We start from the raw sequence: 22,908 nt of genomic DNA, 5'->3' as shown, positions 1-22,908 counted from the left end.
ACGGGGAAGTGATCAACATGGGGCTAGCCTTCCGTAAGCGGTCATCAGGATACTAACCCGGACGACGGTGGGTCTTCGTCTACTTCCCGAAGGGGGAGCAAATTCTGTGACGACGTTCACAGAGTCTCCTCTAGACGGAGTGGGCATGGTCCATAAGGCAATTAGCTGGAGGACGTAAAACTCTAGTACATTTATTTTAGCCTATAAAAACACTACTTCACTTTTTTTTACTTATCGACAGAAAATTGTGATGTATGAAATGATCTGCATTCTTCTGCGAAATGGGGCAGCCCAGTACACACTGGACATCCTTAGACGTCTACTGGACGTCCATGGACGTCTTGGACGTCCTTAAACGTCCAGCGGACGTCTAAGGACGTCCAATGTCTACTGGGAGACATTCAAAGATACATTACAAAGAAGCAAAAGAATTGTAGGGTAACCTTGGGCGATTTGAGTTTACCATTCTGTTCTTCGCAGGACTTTATTGTAGTGATCGAGTTTGTTTCTGGTCAGTAATTAAGTTTGAGTTTTTTTTTTTGCGCGGAAACTGTGAATGAAAAGCTGTATATAATTTTGAGATTCGATGTAAAATGAATTTAAGAACAAAAAGATTCTGGTTTTTAAATCGTTTTTCTGCACTCCTTCTAACCTGTTAAACTTGTTAAATTTTGTTAAATCTTGAAGAGTGGAACATTTTAAAATGGATTACAATAGTATGCTGTTATCATTCATTTCTAAATATTAACAACTTATTAACTGTTTTTTTTTTTTTTATAAACAGATATAATTTTGTTTAAGTTTTTTTTAAAGTAAACAACTTTTCTCAGATAATGATTAAATCAACATCATCATCAATCATCACCGTCATCATCGTTAGTATATGATTTTTTATTTAAGGGGGAGGGGGAGGGCAGGAAGGGGGTATTTTATAAATAATAAAAGATATTATTTTAACTGTCACATAAAGACATTTAAAAACGAGGTAGAACTCCTCTTATAACCCTTGTTGCACGCGTTTAGTTTTATTTAATCAGATTAAATTAGTCTCATACGTTTAATCATTTTTTCCCCCTGAATATATTTCAAAAAATCATCAATTCAAAGAGAATCAATGCGAACTTCGCTGCAAAAATCTTAATTATTTCTCTTAAGAATTTAAAATAAGAAATGTAGTAAATATAAATTTGTTTTTCAAACGTAACTCGAGTTTAATTAACCCAAATCAAGAACCAAAATAAGTAAATCAAAAAAACAACGTTTTAAACTCGCAATTGAATCTGATTATTATCATTTTTTTTTGTCATGGAAACCAAAAACATTTTGTTATTGTTTATTATCAATGATAATTAATTCACGAAAGATTGATTCAACTATGAATGGTCGAACACTTTTTCATCATTACATAATTATATCATTCATGTCTCAGTCAACCATATGAACATCTTTATTCCCAGACTATAATAATTTTCAAAATACACCTTTTTTTTCTTTACCGTTTGTTTTTGAGATAGAAAAAGAAAATGTTCTACTGATCGCTTATCATTCATCAATAATAAATTATTTTTTCAAACTATTGTTCTTTACAATAAGTTTTATTAAAACCCTTAGATGCACTTAAAAAACAAAAACCATTACTTTTGCAATCAAGAGAAAACATGTTCTATGTAGAAACTATATTTTACATAATTATTTCTAAATGCTTTCGAGAAAGAAAGTCTATTGGATTCTTGTATTGAAGGTGAGCTCAATTCACTTTTTACAAAAACACTCCAAATTTTACATTAACTGTATGAAGTTATTGCTACCTTTTTATATTTTGAAATGTCTGAATTATGTGATGAAAAATTTTGGTTACTGATGTTATTTTGTTGTTTTGATAGATTTCTGTCACATGACCATAGTAAATAATGCAGTTTATAAGGTTTTATTCATCGGTAGTCAATAAACACTTAGTAAAAATACACTTTAGTCAACACTTGCAAAAAATAATACTGTCTTTACAGAATTTAATGATCTTAAGACTTGATTATAAATTTATAATTCGATAAATTTAATAATTTTTTTTTTTCGATAACAATTATTTTCTCAGGAATCTAAAAAAATAATTTGTAAGAAGATGCATTTTGAGTTTTTAAAACACTCAATCAGCAACCAGCTCTTAATTCTTAAACAAAAAATTATCATTTTATTTTTTCTAATTAAGCAACTTTTCGCTTTTAGTTTCAATAAGGAAATCAAAAAACCCAAACCTGAATATTTTGAGGTATGAATAGAATAAAAACACTTAAAATAATCAATTTATCAAATATGAACTGAAGATGCAAAGAAATATTTTACAGCGATTTTCTTTAATAAAGAAATTCAAATATGGAGTTAAAAGTTTAATTTGCACGCAAGAGGAAGAGATTTACAACGCACGCGTATACGTTGTCTTTATCGCACTCATTTTAAAAATTGGCGTTGTTCAAAGATAAAATACTTCCAATACTTAGGCAGGAATATGTGATATATAATTTTTTAAACTATATAATCCTACCTAAGTATTGGAAGAGTTTTATATTCGAACCGTTAGAATCCATCTTTAACTAAAATATTTATTCTAACATCTAGAATTATCATGAAAAATAAAATATATATATATATATATATATATATATAATTTTAAATATTATATATATATATATATATATATATATATATATACATATATATATATATATATATATATATATATATATATATATATATATATATATATATATATATATATATATATATATATATATATATAATTTTGAATATTTAATAAAAAGCAATATTATTTAAATTTGTAAGTATAATAAAAACTACTTATTAGTAAAGATGCTGGTGTGTTTGTGTAAGGTGAGACATAATAGATGTAATTCCGGATCTAATCCCAAGAGAAAACTTTTTTTTTTTTGATTACGAAGTCAGCTGTTTGTATGTTTGTATTGTTTCGCTAATATAAACGGGTCGTGCAAAACAAGGTGGGTTGAGAAACATAATACATAACCACGTTTCATGAGCTGTTCTCATATCTTGTGAAGGCATTGGAAAAAATTGTATGCTATTCATGCGCGAATGTTTCTTACAATCGGTACAAGTGGGACTGGAGCTCAGAACCTCGCAGATTTTCAAATAAATTGAGACAAGTATTTACAAATTTAAAAGATTTTGGGGTTTTCTTTCTTTCCAAAGAGCTTCTTGAAATGTTTTGCCCAATTGCTTAATGTTAATAATGAAAACTCCAATAGGCTTATTATGTGTACTTTCAAAAAGATCACTGAAGTTATTAGGAAATTAGAGAAAATGTAGATATAAAGCATAACCTTAATTTTACAAAAACATACTTTTGGTTTACAGAGAAAGGCTGTGAAGAAGGAACGGCTCCAGTAATAAGAGGACGATAGACAAGACCAAACCTAATATTTCTTCTTCAAGATATTTTTTGCGAGTGGCAATCAGTACTCCCATTTTTATATTCCATAACATGTGAATTGGAAAGTATTATGTCAACAAAAAGTACATTTTGAACTTTGTACACACATAAAGTTATCAGAGAAAAAAGACAACATGTATGTAAAATTTTGAGTTTAAAGTTCATATTTTACCCAAAAATGTAACTTTGAGAGTAAGCAGACTTAGGTATTTCTGAAGAAAAAATTTGTGTGTCAGGATCACAAACCCAGTGTTCTTTTATTTATGGAAGCTTATTGTCATCTTAGAGGTGTTAATAATTAGCAGCTTAGAAGATTATAGATCATTATGCTGTTTAAGACTCATGGCTTCCTTCCATCATGACTAATGACAAGCTCAGAAATTTAGGAGTATCACCTGTTCATGGATTTGAAAATTAGCTATACTTTACCCCCAGGAAAAAACACTAAGAGCTCACAATAGTGAATAGTATAACGTTAGTATTATTTATGCGCATAGTATTTGATACAATTTAACAATGAAATTTATGATTTGAATGCAAGAAATACAAATTACACAATGATGATGGAATTAAATAAAAAGCGGCGTGATATTTGCAGAGTTAAGGAAAGAAATTTTCACATGCTGACCAGGTTTTTAATAAAAGAAAAGATTAGCAAATTTCCATTAATTGGAAATTGCAACATTTGCTTTAAAAACATGCAAACCCTATTTATATTGATTTGAGAACATGTCAAAATATTTTTTAAGTTATAAACTTTTACTATAGACTTTTATGGTTTAATTGACCGTGAGAATTCAGAACAGTTAACAATACAATAAAAATCATTGTTAGACTTATGCAAAATTATAATATTGTGTGAGCCGTCGTGTTCTTTGAATTCATGTAAATGGGGTTTTGATTTTAGTGTTTACCAATTTGATTACTGGAAAATATCAATAAAGCCTTTTATATGCAGTTTACAACTGCTCTTAAGAGAATGTTGTAAAAAAATAGATTTTAACATTATGATGTCTTCTGGAATTTATAACTTCGAGGTATTGGAGGGTGATTGAGTAGATGTAAAAAGAGTCTTATTTTGCGTCGTTTTAATAGGAGAGCAACTGAATTTGACATTCTGGGAGCAGAGCCACTTAATGACATACGAAAGAGCATTTATAACCACGATGAATTTAATTTTTATTAATACTTGTAAAAAAAAATAACCAAAAAAGGCTTAGATGAACTTAGCTCTTTTTTAACAAATTATGTACAAAAACTATATCATAGAATTTTAGTTAAAGGGACTGAAAGTCGCACTCATTATTGACAATTGTTTAACACATTCGAGTCCGAAAAAAAAAAAAGGAATTCATATTTTTTCTCCCAATATGATTTTAAAATTTCAGCAAACTTCTAAGAGGGTATTTAGAGCATGTAAAAGCTTATTACTACACTGAAGTGATCATACGCTATGTAAAATATATTGATGAAGGCAGAGTACTTGAAAAGTCTAGTGTAAATTACTTGAAACTGCAAAATGTACGTTTGTATATGAATAAAAAACTCATGCAAATGATAAGAAGATGCAGCATGAAAACAATAAATGTGAATAAAAAGCGATAATTTATGTATAATAGATAAAATTGTTAGCAATTTTCTATATTTCCTAAAAGTAATAAAAGGTTTTAAAAAAACGGGATTGTTTTTTCCAAAAGTAGTCTTGTTGATTTTAGCCACTCGGTAAGTAAACAAAAAGTAACCAAGTAGCTGGCTGGCAGAACTCATAGGTAAATTACTGAGGCAAAAAAGAGGAATTAATAATTATATTATTATCTAATTTTTTTTAAATTTATATTTACACATAATCTTTAATAACATATAATTTACTACATAATTTCCATTTAATATGATTTATCAAGTTAAAAGGAGCTGTGTTTCTTAAATAAGATAATTATCTTACAGATGCATGATGATTTATGTGTTTAGTTTTGCCACAAACAGTAGCATACAGTATTATTTATGACAGTTAGTTCTGTATATTAGAAATAATCTTAACCTTCAGTAATTACACTATAGTTTTATATTTCAGTTTCAAGAGTAATATGGCTATGGTTTCTGAAACAAGAATGGAACAGCAAAAAACAAACCATTACAATAAAAAGTTAAAAACTGTCAGAGAAGTTGAAGCATTTTCTATCAAATCTTTAAATAAAGATGTTAAGGTATTTTTTAATATCATTATTTTAAAAATGTAAGAAGTAAGTGTAAAGGTATACTTATACCACAAAAATATTTTTTCTTCAAAAATTGTAAACCTACTCTTCTCCACTTAAGGTATTAGAGGCTCCATTGAGTGGTGCAACAAAGGCTCGTATTACATCTGAAGAGACATCATTTAAAAAATTTTATGAACGAGGTGATCTTCCAATTGCAATAGAACATGATACAAAAGGAAACAAAATTGCTTGGAAAGTTGAAATTGAGAAGTTAGACTATACATATTATCTGCCTTTGTTTTTTGATGGTCTTAAGAACACTAAACATCCATATTGCTTTTTTGCCTGTCAAGGAATTCATGACATGTTGGAACATGGCAGCGAAAAAATATTACCTGTGATACCACAGCTTATTATTCCAATTCGTGATGCTTTAGAAACAAGGAACCATGATGTTGTTTGCACTACTCTTAAAATACTGCAACATCTTGTGGCTTCATCTGAGTTGGTTGGTAGAGCTTTAGTACCTTATTATCGGCAAATTCTGCCTGTAATCAATATCTTCAAAAACAAAAATATCAATTCTGGTGACGAAATTGATTATAGTCAGCACAAACGTGAGAATATTGGTGATTTGATAAATGAAACCCTTGAGTTGTTTGAGAGGCATGGTGGAGAGGATGCTTTTATCAATATAAAATATATGATTCCAACTTATGAGTCATGTATTTTTAACTAAAATTATGTTCCCTTTTTTTTGTATATACAAGAGCAAAAATAGCAGATCAGATGTTTTACAGTTTACAGAAATGACATTGCTGAGTATTTTTTAAATTTATGAGTTAAAGTTATTAAATAAAGTTTATTTAACTATGTAAAGCAGCTTATTATCCATTTTAAAGAATAATAAAGAATAATTTCTTACCATTACTTCTTTTTAATGTAAAAAGCAATAATGGTAAATACATATATATACATACATACGTGCATGCATACATACATACATACATACATACATACATACATACATACATACATACATACATACATACATACATACATACATACATACATACATACATACATACATACATACATACATACATACATACATACATACATACATACAAGTTTTATTTTTAAAAAAGAATCTTTATGTAATAAATAATATATTTTGTTCTGAAGATGAGATTGGTTTTTTTAAAATTTCAGATTTTTACCTTCATCCTCACTAAGTAAAATTGTGTATATGTTCTCCATATAGACTCATTATCAATTATGATAGACAAATATCAATATATTGAGCGTTATTCCAAGGTAATTCAATAATTAATGATTGTAAAAAGGTGTCAATTTTGTTAATACCAGATTGGCTGGAAGTAAAATTGTTGTTCATAAAATATTAAATGTTATGCAAATCGAACTTTATTGCAGTCTTTAAGTTACAGTTCGAATTATAAACGTTCCATTTTTTGCTAATTTTGAAGGCGGGAATTGCTACCACGGTAGCAAGAGCAAACTAATATCAAACGTGTAGGTTCCCGCGTAGGTTCGAACCCTATTCGCAGAGAAATTTCCTTGTACAATAGAGGAACCTTATTTTACAAATTATTTATAAGCTGAGCAATTTTTAAATGAGCCTTGTATCATAAGAAGAACAGAAAACTTTTTAATTAAATGTAAAAAAAATAAAAAATAATAAAAGAAGGCTTTGGTAATTTGCAATTAATCAATTCAAGTACTTGTACTTGCGGAATTTTATTGAACATTTTGTTATTTAACAATATGAACTAACAAGTAAAAGAGTGTATACACGTGTATGTACTTGAGCTTCAGTGACCTCTAAGACATGAAAATGATTTAAATATTTTTTTCTTTAGTTTGAGGATTAGAACGAATTTTTTATCTGAATCCCCTTTATATTTCTGAAATGTCTAAAAGTGTAAATATCACTGAAATTGGCAGTTGTATGATTAATTAATATATTTTGATAATTTACATAAAAAAGTTCATTTAGCGAATTGATGTTCACCTTTCATCTGCTTTTTTTCCGTCTAAGACATTGGATTTAAGTGAGTTATTTTATTGCAAGTTAGCAAAACCTATTTTTGTTTTTATTTTTTTTAAAGGTAAATAAAAAATTTCCTGTTATTTTTATGATTCAAGGCTCATTTAAAAATTGCACAGCTCATAAATATTATAAACTTGGAAAAACGAAGTTCCTCTAAAATACTACGAAGAATTCGCTGTGAGTAGGGTTCGAACCTACGCGGGAAGATCCCATTAGATTTCAAGTCTAACGCCTTAACCACTCGGCCATCACAGCTTATTACCGATGGAAAAAAAATTTTAATCTAAAACTCAATATTCAATTTTTTTTTTCGTAAATAATAAGTTATTACGAGTAAAATAAAAAATTCAGCCCTCTAATATAAATCAAATTTTCTGAATTTAATTTTTAAAAAGTGTCTTGAATTGTCACATTTTTCTCATTTTGAAAAAAATAATTTTTAAAGTTTACAAAGCATTTCTTAAAACTTCAGTGACACCAAATACAAGTGTATTATGTTTTAGAAATTAACATTTAACTCATTTGATTTCGAAAAAATATTTCGAAATCTGCGTGCTGCCATGATTTTTCATACTATGTTTGGTGGTGTTGGTAAACAACTTGGTAGTATATTTTTAAAAATAGATGGTGAGTGTAACAGTCGTTATATATATATATATGTATGTATGTATGTATGTATGTATGTATGTATGTATGTATGTATGTATGTATGTATGTATGTATGTATGTATGTATGTATGTATGTATGTATGTATGTATGTATGTATGTATGTATGTATGTATGTATGTATGTATGTATGTATGTATGTATGTATGTATGTATGTATGTATGTATGTATGCAATTAAAAAAAAAGTTATAGCATTTTCGTTAACATCACTGAGACTGGAAAGCGTTTTGCCAGCGCGATGGTTGCTTCGATCCAAAAGATTCAAGTCGAATAATGCGTTTGTCAAGCTGTGCTTTTATGGCTCGATACTTTGTTGTTATTTTGCCCAGCGACACCATTTTTTGTTCAGCAGAGCTTATGAGGTCGTTTACTCTCGTTTCTTGTTTTGTTAGCGAATCGTAAGTGTGAAGGAGTTCGTCTTTTTGATTGTTTTCTTTTTCGGAATGAACCAACCGTTCTCTTAAGTCTTTGTCAGTTGTAAAAGCATCAAGCTTATTGACTACAAGTTCATTGATAATGCCCCTTTGTTGATTAATCATATGTCTTGTTCTCAAATCAAATTCGGTTTCTATAGCACCCACTTTTTTTCGATACTCCTCACAAGACCTTTCGGCCTCGACAGCTTGTGTTTCGGCAATAACTCGTCTTTTTCGTTCCACCTTTAATTGTGTTTTTAAAGCAAAGATTTCTTTTTGTTTTTGATTGAGAAGCTTTTTAGTCCTTTGAATGTTACGTTTTTCTGGATGCGTAATTTTTGCTTAACTTTAAGCTCGTCGAGCTCTTTCTTAATAGCAAGCGCTTTTTGTTGGTACTCCTGGCACGATCTTTCGGCCTTGATAGCTTGTTCCTCCGCATAAACACGCTTTTCTCTTTCAATTTTTAGTTGGGACATCGATTCAGAGTTTAGCTTATTTCTCTTGGTGAGCCTCTTTTTTTGTTCAGTTCTGAGCTCTGCTTTCTTCAGCCGAAAAGTTCTTTTTTCTGACGCTTTTCTATTTACAATCTGAGCCAATAGCGAATTCGATGAACGCTCTAAGGTATTCATTCGGTGGTCATCGTTTTTTGAAAGAGCTTCGTTGTTATCTGGCAAACACCTGAGAACGGCTAACGTGCGCGCATCTTTTAGGATCTCGGAAAGGTTTAAGAGTGGAGACTCTGGTTCTGAAAATATCTGGCAGTTTGTGGATTCGTCAGCGAGGTTATTACTTAATCGCTGAGCATTAGGTCTCAGCCGCTTGATATCAGTACTTAGTCGATTTGTGTCTATGTTCAATCGTCTGATTTTAAGTCTCGTTTTCAATTTTTGAAAAACGTTTCCCTTGTTGCGATGCAAGTTGTTAGAAAGTTGAGGCTTCTTTAAAAATGGAACTGAGTCTGTAAATTTTTTTTTGCTTTTTTTTTCAGCTTTCAACTTCTCTATGCCTTGTATTTTTTTTTTGAATTCTTTAATCTGAAGATGTTTTTCTTTTTTTCGGTGCTCCTTCTTTAAAGCTTTGATCTTAAGCATATATTCAAAACAAGCTTTTTCATGCTGATATTGTCTATCTGTGACGCTGTCCATAAGTTTAATCTGCATGATTTGTCTTTTTAGTTCAGTTTTTAAAGTCACCTTTGTTAGCATGTATTCCTTTTTCAACTTCTCAAGTTCCTTTTTCCTCAGTTTTTCATGCACCTTTGTTAATATTTTAGTTAATCTCTTCAAATTATCCAACTCGTTATTTCTGGTTTTTAATTTTAGCATTTCTATATCAATGCCTGTGTTTCCTGGAGAAAGCGTGCCAGCTTCACCGTAACGCTAAAAAGAAGAAAATTTGCATACTTATGTCAGCAGCTTCAGCTTAAAAATATTATTTTGTAGATTGAAACACATTTTACAAAATTTTTCAAAAAGACAAAAGAATGTTACAAGGAATAGAACTTTTCGTTTTTATTTCACTTATCTACAAACGTAATACTTGAAAACAACTTAAAAGCGTTTTGCATTAAATTAAATCTAATTTATTGCTTTTATCAATAAACCAAATTGAAAAAAAATAAACCATCCGAGAAAGATAAAGTTCTAAATATCTTTAATATTAAAATTCAAAATGTCTAACTTCTTGATTAACAACTCTCGGCGCAACTACTCTTTCATCTTTTGCTCGACTTCCAGAACTACACGGAAGTTTAGAAGCTGCCTGATCATAGGACAATGACATCATCATTTTAAAAAACAACTACAGTCTTTCTAGTAAATACAATTCAAGCGAAGATACTCCAACTATCATATATTGCTATTCTATTGAAATTTTCAACTTTTAAACTAAAACATTAGACGTCATGCTTGAAATAAAAGTGTAATTTGACGTCACATCAGTTTACTAGATTTACATACTGTAAAACTTGGTTACTTTGAATGGCGTAATCTGTTTGGTTTTGTATTTTCTATTTCTCTCCAAAACTCCATGCATTTATGCTTACGGTGCATAGGAATATGCTCTAAGACCTTGCAACACATCCCCAGAAATTTTTATTTTGATTATCATCAGAAAATATTTCCGCATTTAAAAAATGTAAACGGCAACTTTTTTTAGTGGGGGCCTGAGGAGAAATCACATGTTTAAGGGAAGTGCCCAGGAATTTTGTAATTTAAGGTAACTAGGAGGCATGGGGTATACACAAATTTCTTGTATGTTGATACTGGTGTTGAAAGAGGATGACATAAAAAATTAGGGTAATTGGAGCTAAACCAACTACGCCCCAACTCCTAACTGCCCCCTTCCCAGAATTACGTCTCCTTTAATCATAAAAAATTTATAGACGGATAGGTAATTTTCATTACTTTCTGCTTACATTTTTACTGAAACAAAAACAAAGCAAAGCAACCATTAATTGTTAACAATTAGTAAAAACTAGCAGTTGCTAATTGTTAATAGTTACATAATAACTCCTTACACGCGTTGACATACAAACTGAAAGTATACTTGTGACCATTATATTGACTTTTGATTGATATGACCGATATATCATGCCAATATTATCAATCCATATCAGAAGTTTTTATTTGAAGCATTTATTTAAAATGTCTAAACATGCAAAAGAACATGGTGATTTTGTTAAAAAGGTTTTTGCATTTGCTGCTTCAGGAAAGACAAGGATTTAAGACCAATAAATAATTCTAAAACAATTTATTTAAATCTAAATAAAAAGAAAGAAGACTACTCAAACCTTATCAAAACTATATTTAGGAAAGATTATTCAGTGGATTACCCTGACCTTCTATCCATGCTTTGCTCGAAATTTAGAAAAAGGGACAGATCCTTACCTCGTTACGTCATTTTATTTATTATAGTTGCTATACATATGCTATAAAATTTAGACCTGAATACCAGAGTTATCAGAGGGAAAAATGTGAATGTTTCATTTGTGAAAATGGGTGCATATCAAAAATGGAAAAGATATTGGCCTCTATGGTTGAATGTGTGTCTGGAAAACTTGTTTATCAATGCGCTGAAGATGTTTCAAATAAACCTGCAGAAAGACTAATTTGTCAAGATTGCTATGCCCTAGTGGGACAAGAAGTTCCACATCCCTGTACGGAATTAGAAAGACAAAAGAATTTGATTGCCATTGTAAAATCAACATCCCCAGCAGCTCAAGGAAAAGTTCTGCCCAGTTCTATCAAAGATTTAAGTACAAATGACTCAGGGAACACCTTAGCTTTTAAAAATTTTGGTCCGAAGCAACTCACTGTCTCTTTCGGAAAGACTGAGGTTAAGAAAACTTTCTTTTCTCTAGATAAAATAAACAAACTTCAATTAAAACTACATGCCAGGTAAGGTTTTGTTGCTTAAAAATACTTTTAAAACTAACTTTGTTATGAGTTTATAGCCAATTTTTGCAATAACTTCATGATTGAAGTTGCACAATTTCAATCATAAAGTTATTACAAAAGTTGGCTTTAAACTCATAACAAAATTAGTTTTAAGAGGCAGGGCGGATAAGTGTGAAACCTGGTTTCAATATTAAACTAATTGAGAACAATGAGATGATTGGAAAATTATTTAATAATGATAAACTCTCATTGCTATTATAAAAAAAAAAAAAGCAAAGAGGGAAGTAAACTATTACCGAAAAAATGTTTTTTGATAACTAGATTGCAATCTGTATCATTCCTTTTTTGTTTTTTATAGATGTATAGTTGGTAGAAAAAGATACTCCTATTGTGTATTACAATGGCATTGAAGAGCTTGTAGCAATCGTACTTCATTATAGAAGTCAAGGAACAAATGATGTTATTATATAATTAGGTGCAGATGGAGAGCAGGAATTCCTTAAAGTTACACTGTCAATAACTTAAAACCAGAGTTAAAAAATAATAAAGTTCCAGAGAAACTGAGCAAGTGTGGCGGATATGCGTGCAAAGATTTTAAAGACTCAAGTGTCCACAAAACTATTAAATTGGCCATTTTGCATTCATTGAACGAAAAATATCATAATTCGTTGTTAATTCTGTTAAGTTAAACATTTCATCCTTAGATTACACAGTATCTGAAGATCGAAAGGTTTTGCTTTAAATGGTTGGAAAACAAACTGCAACATCAAAACATCCTTGTCCGTTTTGCATGACGTCATGTCCTGACTTTCAAAAAGCTAATCATTATACTCTAAAATCTTTGTGTAGATTGTAAGATCAATGGATGGCTGATGGTGCAAATTTAAAAAAAGCAAAAAAGTACACAAATGTTGTTAATCCCCCTTTATTAACAGGCGACAAAAACAAAAATATACTAGAACTTGTAAATATTCCTGGTCTACATATGCTCTTAGGTGTTGTAGACAAAATTTTAAAAGAAATTGAAAAAAATTTATTTGAAAACAAGGAGTGTGGGTTACAGTTTGTTAAACAAAAACGATGCTACCAAGGGCAGCATCGTTTGGAAGGCAGTTCTTACAATAAGTTGCTCAAAAACATAGACATTCGAACTGTTTTTTCAGGAGTCTAGTCTTGGAGCTTTTGCTGCCAAATACATTTTGGCACTTATAGATTTTGAAAATATAGCCCATGGTTGTTTTTGAAAATCATTAAGCTCCACATGTCAAAGATTTAGAGGAGTTCTCTACGAGCTATAGAAATCTAAGGGCTACAATTCCTTCGAAGGTACACATAGTTGAGCAACATATTATCGAATTCATCAACATGAAAGGTGGAGTCTTCGGTATGATAAATAACTTTTAAATTTCATTAAAAAAAATTTATAATAATAGTAACTAAATACTCTATTTCAACAGTTGAATTGTAAAATTTGCATAAATTACGACGAATGTTTGTTAAATAAACATGCATCTTTTGTACTTCTTAAATTCTATTGGCTCAGGTTACTGGACCAAACAAGCTCTCAAATCTATTCATCAGGATTTCAATCAGTTTTGGCGAATGAGAAAAGTTGGAGAGCACAGCCCTAACTATATAGAGGCGCTAAAAAACGCGGTTGTTGCTTGAAACTACAAGCACTTTTAAAGTAGCTTTCTATTTGCAGGAATGTAGTTTGTTAAAATTAAAGTATTAAACATCATATGAACAAACGTTTACTATGATTTGAAATGTAAAATATCAATCATAATCTAACCATAAAGACCAGAATTTTTTTTTTTTTACTGTAATAAAATAATTGTAGCAAACCCTACTCGACGCCGAATAGCCCTCCTCTAGGATATGGTTCCCAAAAACCCTTTTCAATTTTTTGCTTGTTTTATATTAGACTAGATCAAAATTCATCGACAGATTTCAAATTACATTAAAAAAAATTTTTTCGTTTAAAAATTGAGACCATTTATAGTTATTTCAGGGGGTAATTGGAGGCAATTTTGAGCTTTGCATGTTTTTAATCTTAAACAAAAAGAGATTTTTTAATGAAATTTGGAATCTGTTGATAAACTTTGATCTAGTTTATGATAGAACAAAAAAAAAATTAATGATTAAAGGAGACGTAGTTCTGGGAAGGGGGCATTTAGGGGTTAGGGCGTGGTTGGTTTAGCTCCAATTACCTTAATTTTTTACAAGTCATCCTCTTTCGACACCAGTATCAACATACTAGAAATTTGAGCATGCCCCATGTCTCTTAGTTACCTGTCTTAAACTAAAAAATTCCTGGGCACTTCCCTAAAACATGTGACTTCCCTAAAACATGTGAAAAAGTTGTCGTATACATTTTTTAAATGCGGAAATGTTTTCAAATGATAATCAAAATAAAAATTTCTGGGGATGTGTTGCAAGGTCTTAGAGCATGTTCCTATGCACCGTGAAGAAATCGGTGACGGAAAAGTTCGGAATTCCACATATCTAATATGCGATCGTCTTTAAGGCGTCTTTTAGATGTCTCAGTTTTATCTCAGATGTCTCGAGACATCTTAGACACTAAGTAGACGTCTCATAGACGTCTTGGTGCCCACTAGGTTATTTGAAGACCATAGCTGATTTTAGGTAGGTGTATTATAGCTTTATAGGCAGTTCTTATTCTAACAATCTGCCTATTGGTCAAAGGGAACAGCTCAATAGATGACTCAATCAGTTTATAGTGTGTGTCATCTTGGTCTTGCTACTAGAGCGTAGTTGAGCTGTGCGCTTATTCTGTTCTGGTGCCAAATTACAATTCCCAACAACTTTTCCCATCTAAAAAATAAAAAACTTTAGTTGTGATAAATTAATGATTTATTTAAATTAACGTAACAATGTCAATGGAGACAAAATAATTGACTTCTAGTAAATAAAATTTTAATTCATATTGTCATATCTTGTTATATGTATAAAACATACAAACTAAAACTTATACAAGCAATAAAAATTGCCTTCGTTTAATCAGTGGCGTACCTAGGGTAAATAGCGCCTGAGGCAAACACCGATCTCGCGCCCCTCTTCCCCCACATAAAGTGCTTAATTACAATTTTTTAACAAATGATGACACAAACTTTATTTTATATAATATATTTATTTTATATGATATATTATTTCTTAATTTATTTTATATAATTCTCGCTTATTGTATCGCAACCAAGCCTCTTTTGCGCCCCTTTCAGGCTGGCGCCCATGGCACGTGCCCTGCCTGCCCTACCCTAGATACGCCACTGCGTTTACATTATTTAAAGATGCAATTACATACATTATTTAAAGATGCAATTAAATCATTCGAAAAAACTGATTTTATCATTAAAAAGAAAATTAATATTTACGCTGCGAGTAGGGTTCGAACCTACGCGGGACGATCCCATTAGATTTCAAGTCTAACGCCTTAACCACTCGGCCATCGCAGCTGACATTCTATGGTGTATCAACTATATTTAATGTAATTTTTCTATTTTTTTAAAATTTTTGTCTTTTTATTGGAAAGTAGAGAAGAAACAATCGAATTAAGGTTTTCAAATTTTAATATTTTTCGTTCAACTTTGAAAGCCGTCAGTTTAGCGACGCTTCTTAAATAAAGCAATGTTGTTCTTTAAACTTAGAAAAAAGTTCTTTAAAAAAAAATTAATTATGAAAGCCGTAAAAAGTTTAAATTTCAATTTTAATCGACTTTGAAAACCTTTAAAAGTTGTTGGAACTTAATAAAAAAATGCTGAAAGCCGTAAAAAGTTGTAATCGTATAATATTTGTTTATTAAAGTAGTTTTTAATATTTCTAACGAATTTAAAAAACTTAATTACACATTAAATGAACTTGAAAACCTCATGATTTTGTGTATATTATTTAACACGATTTTAACATGTTAAAACATCAAATTAATGTGTCCATGAGCTGGTTTGGCAGTATTTCCTAAAGAAGTATGTGTGCAACATCTGCTTTACGAACCTAAAGATCCTTTAAGTCCTTCTTGCAGATGTTGCACACACCTGGATCAGCATCGACCCTAAGAGGTCACCTGCGGTCTAGCCAGAAGGATGAGTACATCAAAATGTGTCAGAATCAAAAGACACGAGATGATGCAGAAAAATTTGCTCTGACAAATTCTATGTTCATGTAAATGGATACATCTATTAATATTTTGAAGCAGAAAGCAGATGTTAGTTTAAATTTATGTTAGTTGAATGTTAATTGAAGAAACGGAAGCTCTACAGTTTATACTTTGATCAGAATATTTCCAAAACTCATTAAAACATTTCAACTTTTATCGAAAGAAACAGAGCTACGGCTTTCATTTCCGAACTTATTGCTCTTTGCATTTATTTCGCAATTCGTGTAACTGTTGCTTCTGGATTGAGAGAGAGAGAAAAATTGTGTTTTAAGTCCGCAAGCAGATGCTTGTGGACTACCCACTCCTCTCCAGGGAAAACCCAGAAGCAAGCTTCTGGATTGAGGTCATTTTTTAGATTAAAATTTATAAAAATCTAAGATCAAGAATGACTCAGGATAGATTAAACTGTTTAGCGATCATATCGGTTGTGAGTCAAGAAGCAAGACGAACGAATTTAGAAAAAAAAAATTTTCAGAGCAAAAACTTAGAAACATATAAAACATTTTTACAGTCTATATATTATATATTTAGATTTAGATTTTATAGTCTATATGTATATTTACATTATATTTAGATTATATAGTCTATATATAGATTTAGATTTTCAATAAAACTCAGTTACATTCTTTCATTAACATATTATAAGATTTCATGGCAAGAATGTTGGCTGTTTTTTTTTTTTTTTTTTTTTTCATCTAAAAATACAGAAATACTAAAACATGTTGTTTTTTCATCTAAAAATACAGAAATACTAAAACATGTTTTTTTTTTTTTTTTTTTTTTTTTTTTTTTTCAATAAAATATAGTTGTCATTTTTGAGTTTTTACATTTTAAAATAAATATGACTTTACCTCATATATCCCTTTTTTTCACTTCTCTTTTTTTTTTCTTATAAGTTTTTCTTTAGGTTTTTACATTTTTTTAGGTTTTGACATTTCTAAACTTGTGTCGGGCTCTGCGCTTACTCAATCCCGCCTGTTCATACCTATAAAAAGATAAGAATCGCTGTAATAAAATACAATAATAGCATAATGATGTAATGATAACATAATAATGTAATGATAACATAATGATGTAATGATGACATAACGATGTAATGATAACATAATAATGTAATGATGACATAATGATTTTATTACTATTTATTGATATTAATAGTAAAGAAAAAGCTATTAAAAATCTATAACATAATTAGAAAATTGTAATACTTTATCTAAAATACTAATAGTAAGGTTGCCTTTTTCAAATTCAATTATTTGGCTCGTTGTTATTACTTAACATGGTATGAGGTTCGTTTCCCATTCATACGATCCATATGTACTCACTTGTACATGTTTTTCACATCGTTTCACATCGTTCACATGTTTTTTTTATCTTGAATTTCATCCATCAATTCTTATTTTTTTGCTTTTAACAGCTGCTTCATGTATACGAAGCTTTAAGTTATTTATTCAGAATACTTAAGGAATGTTTAGTATTAAATTTGCTAGAAAAACATTAAGAAAATTTTCATATAATTCCTTCCGGAAACAAATTTTATTCTTTTTGTGCCATTTATCTTTGTTTTAAAAAAAAGCTTTTTTGCCTGCTCAAATTTTTATTCGCATCATTTTAGGTATACACCTAAGATGATGCGACAAAAATTTGAGCAAGAAGCACTTTTGCTTTTAACGGTTTTTTCTTATTACGAACTGCTTTCTCTCTGCTTTCTGCAATGAAATTCATTCTTTTCTTATTTGTGAATATCACGGTATTTAATTTTTTTACTTGAATATCAAACACTAACCATTTCATACACCAATTTAATTCTGTCAAATTTACTAGTTACATGGTTGGTGTTTATAATTACTTTAACAACTCAAATTGTCCAACAAATTTGTTCTCAATAAAGTGCTAAAATTTTCTTCTATTTGTTTACAGATAAGATTTTTCAATTTGTTTACATAGTCAGATCAATATTTAAAATTGAAAGAAAAAAATATAGGGGGGAGGGGGGGGGAAGGGTAAAAATAATGTAAAAGTATTTGCTTTTTCCCAAACTCTTCAAATATCTCCAATCAGTATTTTATCTAAATACTCTGAGGTGGTTACAAAGGAGGTTCTAAATAACTGAGGGGATGGGAAATTTATTGAAAATTTGCAAGCGAGAGGGTCTTATTTAACAAATTGGAAGTTCTTATAAAACTAGCCTATTTTGTCTTAATCAAGAAGACAACTGTATTTTATGCTAAAAAATCTCCTGAGGAACAGTTTTAGCTGCAGCAATTTCAATTCCTAATCAAACAAAATTTGAAATAAATTCGGGTATTTATTTACCAAATTTTGTTTGCGCTCTATTTTGGCCTCTCCTCGGCTATCGTTGTTTGGTTAACTTTTGCTAAAATTACTAACCGTGGGGGTTTTAATAAGGTGCGAGTCGATGGGAAAAATTGTAAAAATTTATGTGGAGGTCACTTGCACAAATACATATAAAGCATACACAGGGTAATCAGACAAAATTTAGACAATTTTTTTGAATTGGTTATTTAACTCTTATTGAGTTTCTATTCAAATTTTTTGGGCTCAAATAAAACTTCATACTCATGTTTAATATTTTTTGTAAGTTTTTCTGATCGAATTTATAAAAATAATTCACCATGGAAAGAAAAAGTTTGACAGTTTTTGAGCCATTTCAATCTGCAAAAACACCTTGTGAGATTTTTAAGATTTTAATGCCTCTTATTAGCCGATATGGTGCCTATAAAATCTTAAAAAGTCTCAGAGGAACTGGACCTGCCCTTCCAAAGGTAAGAACCACACGCATCAAAAAACCAGAACACTCATGGATATCAAGAACACTCAGGAGAAATCCAAAGAGATGCATAAGAAAATTGGTTTCAGCAGTAAATTTTAGCTATACAGAGTGCCGCAGTGATTCGCGAGCTTTTTAGAACATTTTTCAATATAAATTTTTAAATCACTAATACATTATATTCATGGAATATTAACAAATGAAAAGTTGAAGATAAATGCTTTTTCCACCTTAACATTCAATTAGATCTCCTTTTTTTTTGAAAACTGTCTCAAGCCTAGGACTAAAGGACCAGTAGGTGCTGATCATATAGTCCGTTGGCTTTGAGTTTCAAGCGTAGGTAATACATGACTTTAGTAATTTGAAACTTGAGTGAGCCTTTTTGCAAGCCTTATTCTCAACTACGCTCCACACACTGTAGTAAAGGGGATTCAGGTCAGGACTGGATGGTGGCCAAAAATTTTTGGGCCAGATATTAGCCGTATTGTCCTGAAGATATTGTTGGGTTTTTCTGGACCTATGGCAGGGTGCATTGTCCTGCTGAAAGATGTAGTTGTTTTCTAGGAATGTCTTCTTCAGCCATGGCACTACACACCTTTTTAGTAAGCTGATATTCACATTAGAGGTAACTATTTCTTTCTCTCTGTATGTAGACATTTCTTTTCATTAGAAGCGATAATTCCTAGAATCATGACGGGCTAAGGGTGCTCTGTGTGACACGCATTTGGTGCTCTGTAACATTTCTGCACAATGAATCTGTTATCTCACTTAATAATCACACAGTCAACTCTAAAAAGTTTTTTATCTAGAAAACTTTGACTGTTAATGAAGCATGGCTTTTCAGTTGATTCAGAAGTTTCTTTGATCGCTCCAGTCATAACATTTTTAGCATTTCTGTCAAAAATTGGTATGTAGATTGGGCGATACTGGTTTTTCCAAGTATTTTTAGAGTCCTTCTGACTGTCCTCTCACCAACATTGAATAGTTTTGCAGTCTTTCTGATGGGTATAATAGAATTCTTTTCAACATGCTTTTTAAGCTTTTAAGTGAATATTTTATCAACTTTTTTATTCACTGGAGAGGGCATTTGAGCTCTCTCAGCACTGCCTTGTTTTTTTACTTTGTAAAATGTAGTTTTAGACACTCCAGAAATCCGAATTACTTTATTTACAGGCAAACCCGCATGAATCAAACTTCAGTCCTCTTGACTTCTATTGTAAAACGGTTAACTCACAATTTTTTATTCATAGTTTTATTCAAATCTGTAACGTTCATTAAACATTAACCAACAAAAACAAGTTCCAGAAGATTTTTTATTTACATCACAAAACCTAGCTAAAAATTAGTTCGCGAATCACTGCCGCAAGGCTCAACTACAGTCACAAACCACCAAAGATAAACGGTTGAGTAGAGTAAAGCTTCTTTTGAATAAGCTTAAGGATGGCACGCAACCTCCAGTGCTGTGGACAGATGAGAAACTTATTACAGTGTAAGTAATACATCAGAACAATCGGAACTATGTACAGCGGAATAAAGACATGCGACCCAGCAAGATAAATAAAGACATGTGACCCAGAAAAATAAAGACATGTGACCAACAACCATACAGGACCCAAACGGGTACTATCTGGGATGTCAAACGGGAACCGTACGGAATTTGGCCACGGGATCTACACGGGAGTCACATGGACAAAATAAATAAAAAAAACGAAAAATCTTTCGGCTGCTTTTTTCTTTTCCCCGTGTTGATCCCAGATTTCTCCCGGATGTGTTTTAAATAGGTCTTATTTATAGTTTTACAGTACAGATAGTTTCCGTTTGGGTCCCGTATGGTTGTGCTTGCTGGGCAATGATAGTGAATGAGCGAATAGCTTATCAGTGCCAAAAACCAGCATCTGTAATGGTTTGGGCAAGTATAAACTCAACAGGTGAAAAAATACTAACGCCACCTATCGACTGTATTAGAATTTACCTCATCCGCGAAGTTTGAAATTGCCATTTTGTTGTGTGAAAGTTTTTGCGATATTTTGTTTATATTACATTTTTTTTACGCTTTAAAGTTGTTTCTTTTTCAAATAGTGGTATACATTTTTTTGCATATATTTTTCAAATATTTCGTTTAAGTTATCCGTTTTTAAATTACGATTGTCGGATAAGAACAATTTTTTTACTGTTTGATTATAGTAAAATCTTTTTGAGGATGATTTTTTTATTAACAGTATTTTAGGTATTGCAGTTTCATTATAATGTCTTGATTATGTTTGCAATAACTATTTATCGATAATTCTATGTTGATTTTTGCAAATTGATTGAAGCATTAAGTTGAAAACACTGGTTTTGAGTTGTCTGAGATACTGTAATTACACTACGCGCGGAAGCAATTACAAAGAGTGGAGATCCAATAAACAAAGTTTGAGCAGTATTTTTATGGATATATTTAAGTTGATTTGTAAAGTATAAATTGAAAGCGAACTTTTTTTTGGAGGGAAGGTTTTTATTTGATGAGAAAATCTAGAGTTGAAACGTTCGCTGCGAGAAAGCAACAAATACGTAGTTAATAATTTTTACCGCAAATAATTTATAAATTCTATCTTCATTTAATTTATAATAAAACTATTTTGGTAATTGGAGAATATTTATAACCTAATAAGATTTTATTACCCGTACACTTTTTCTATATTATTTGTTATTACATTATTATCTATTTATTGTTTATTAATTAATTAATTTGCTAAGTAACACAAAAATTTTTTGTAAAATTAACATGATATAAGTAACCTTTCTATGAGTTCAGACAGAACAAAACGTAGAAAAATTGCTGCTGAAATAGAAAGAATTGTGAAAGAAGTATCATGCAATTAATCCGAGTCGCTAAATAATAATTTAATGTTTAATTCTTCTAGTTCCGTATGTAGTTATTTATCATGTCCAATTGTCAACAACACTTTGTTACCCGAATCTTTTCCTTAAATTCCTGAAAATTCATGCAGATTGGAACAAGTTACTGGTCGAAAAAGAGAATTTTATTGAGTTGAACAATTAAGAAGCCATGTTATAGGACTACCATGTAAAATGCTGAAATATTTTCAAATTATTATCCAAAATAAAAGGGCAAGGATAAACTCTTATTTCAATTCTTTGAAAACGAAAGATGAACAGAATGCATATCTCATTTCTGTTTATTGAGTTCGGCGTCATCGAAACAGAAATGAAGATTCAGCAAAAGCAGAATTTCACCATCACTCATTGTAAATATCATATGAATATTGTTAGAGGTGATAGATCTACACAAATTGATGTGTGTATGTCAAGGGATTCACTGTATAAAAGGGATTATATATAAAATGTGACACGTTTTTTTTATTAACGGGAAGTATGTAAAGACTTTTTACAATAAAAAAAATCTTGTTACAGACTAATCAAAACTTACCCATTAAAAATGTAAATATATATTAATAGCGATATTTTTACTTATTCTTTGTAATTATTATTTGCTTTTTAATCAGTTTTGCCATGTAAGGGCATGCAAGGTCTTCATAAAAACATGTCCAATTATTCAATGGTTATTCAACACATAATTCAAGAAAAAGGACAACTAAATTATACCTTTCAGAACATTTCCGAAATGTTTACCCGAATCAAAAATGGTTATATGAAAGGTATCCTGGTACATTCAATTGAAAATTTAACACCCAAAAAAAGTAACTTGCTCGGTTTGTGAAATTTTC

The 22,908-nt window shown here is 30.5% G+C and overlaps 2 protein-coding genes and 2 non-coding genes across 8 annotated transcripts; 1 reads left to right on the top strand and 3 right to left on the bottom strand.

The window, feature by feature from the left end:
* Nucleotides 1–406: 406 nt before the first annotated feature.
* On the top strand, nt 407–6,867 carry LOC145180481 (parkin coregulated gene protein-like). Of its 5 annotated transcripts, XM_090082841.1 has the most exons (4): nt 1,658–1,741; nt 2,224–2,266; nt 5,535–5,667; nt 5,780–6,867. In XM_090082841.1, exons 3-4 carry the CDS (start codon nt 5,548–5,550, stop codon nt 6,398–6,400), a joined length of 741 nt encoding a protein of 246 aa, XP_089938967.1. In that variant the 5' UTR covers nt 1,658–1,741; nt 2,224–2,266; nt 5,535–5,547; the 3' UTR covers nt 6,401–6,867. The 5 variants fall into 5 exon arrangements, with proteins under 5 accessions (XP_089938968.1, XP_089938966.1, XP_089938967.1 ...); XM_090082842.1 differs by lacking the exons at nt 1,658–1,741; nt 2,224–2,266 and adding an exon at nt 407–511; XM_090082840.1 differs by lacking the exon at nt 2,224–2,266 and having other exon boundaries at nt 1,634–1,741.
* Nucleotides 6,868–7,905: 1,038 nt separating this feature from the next.
* On the bottom strand, nt 7,906–7,987 carry Trnas-uga (transfer RNA serine (anticodon UGA)). Its single transcript has one exon. It is a non-coding gene; the product is annotated as a tRNA-Ser (tRNA).
* Nucleotides 7,988–8,168: 181 nt separating this feature from the next.
* Nucleotides 8,169–10,705, bottom strand: LOC149891204 (uncharacterized). The gene is made up of 2 exons (XM_090082832.1): nt 10,498–10,705; nt 8,169–10,196 (listed from the first exon to the last, which is right to left on the bottom strand). Exons 1-2 carry the CDS (start codon nt 10,603–10,605, stop codon nt 9,075–9,077), a joined length of 1,230 nt encoding a protein of 409 aa, XP_089938958.1. The 5' UTR covers nt 10,606–10,705; the 3' UTR covers nt 8,169–9,074.
* A 4,904-nt stretch (nt 10,706–15,609) lies between these two features.
* Trnas-uga (transfer RNA serine (anticodon UGA)) lies at nt 15,610–15,691 on the bottom strand. The gene has a single exon. It is a non-coding gene; the product is annotated as a tRNA-Ser (tRNA).
* Nucleotides 15,692–22,908: the final 7,217 nt, after the last annotated feature.

The sequence above is a fragment of the Hydra viridissima genome, unplaced genomic scaffold (assembly GCF_058129835.1).
Source record: "Hydra viridissima isolate aposymbiotic clone 2 unplaced genomic scaffold, HvirCarnegie_v1 scaffold_3, whole genome shotgun sequence".
Lineage (NCBI taxonomy): Eukaryota > Metazoa > Cnidaria > Hydrozoa > Anthoathecata > Hydridae > Hydra > Hydra viridissima.
This window is presented reverse-complemented; position numbering and strand designations above follow the sequence as displayed.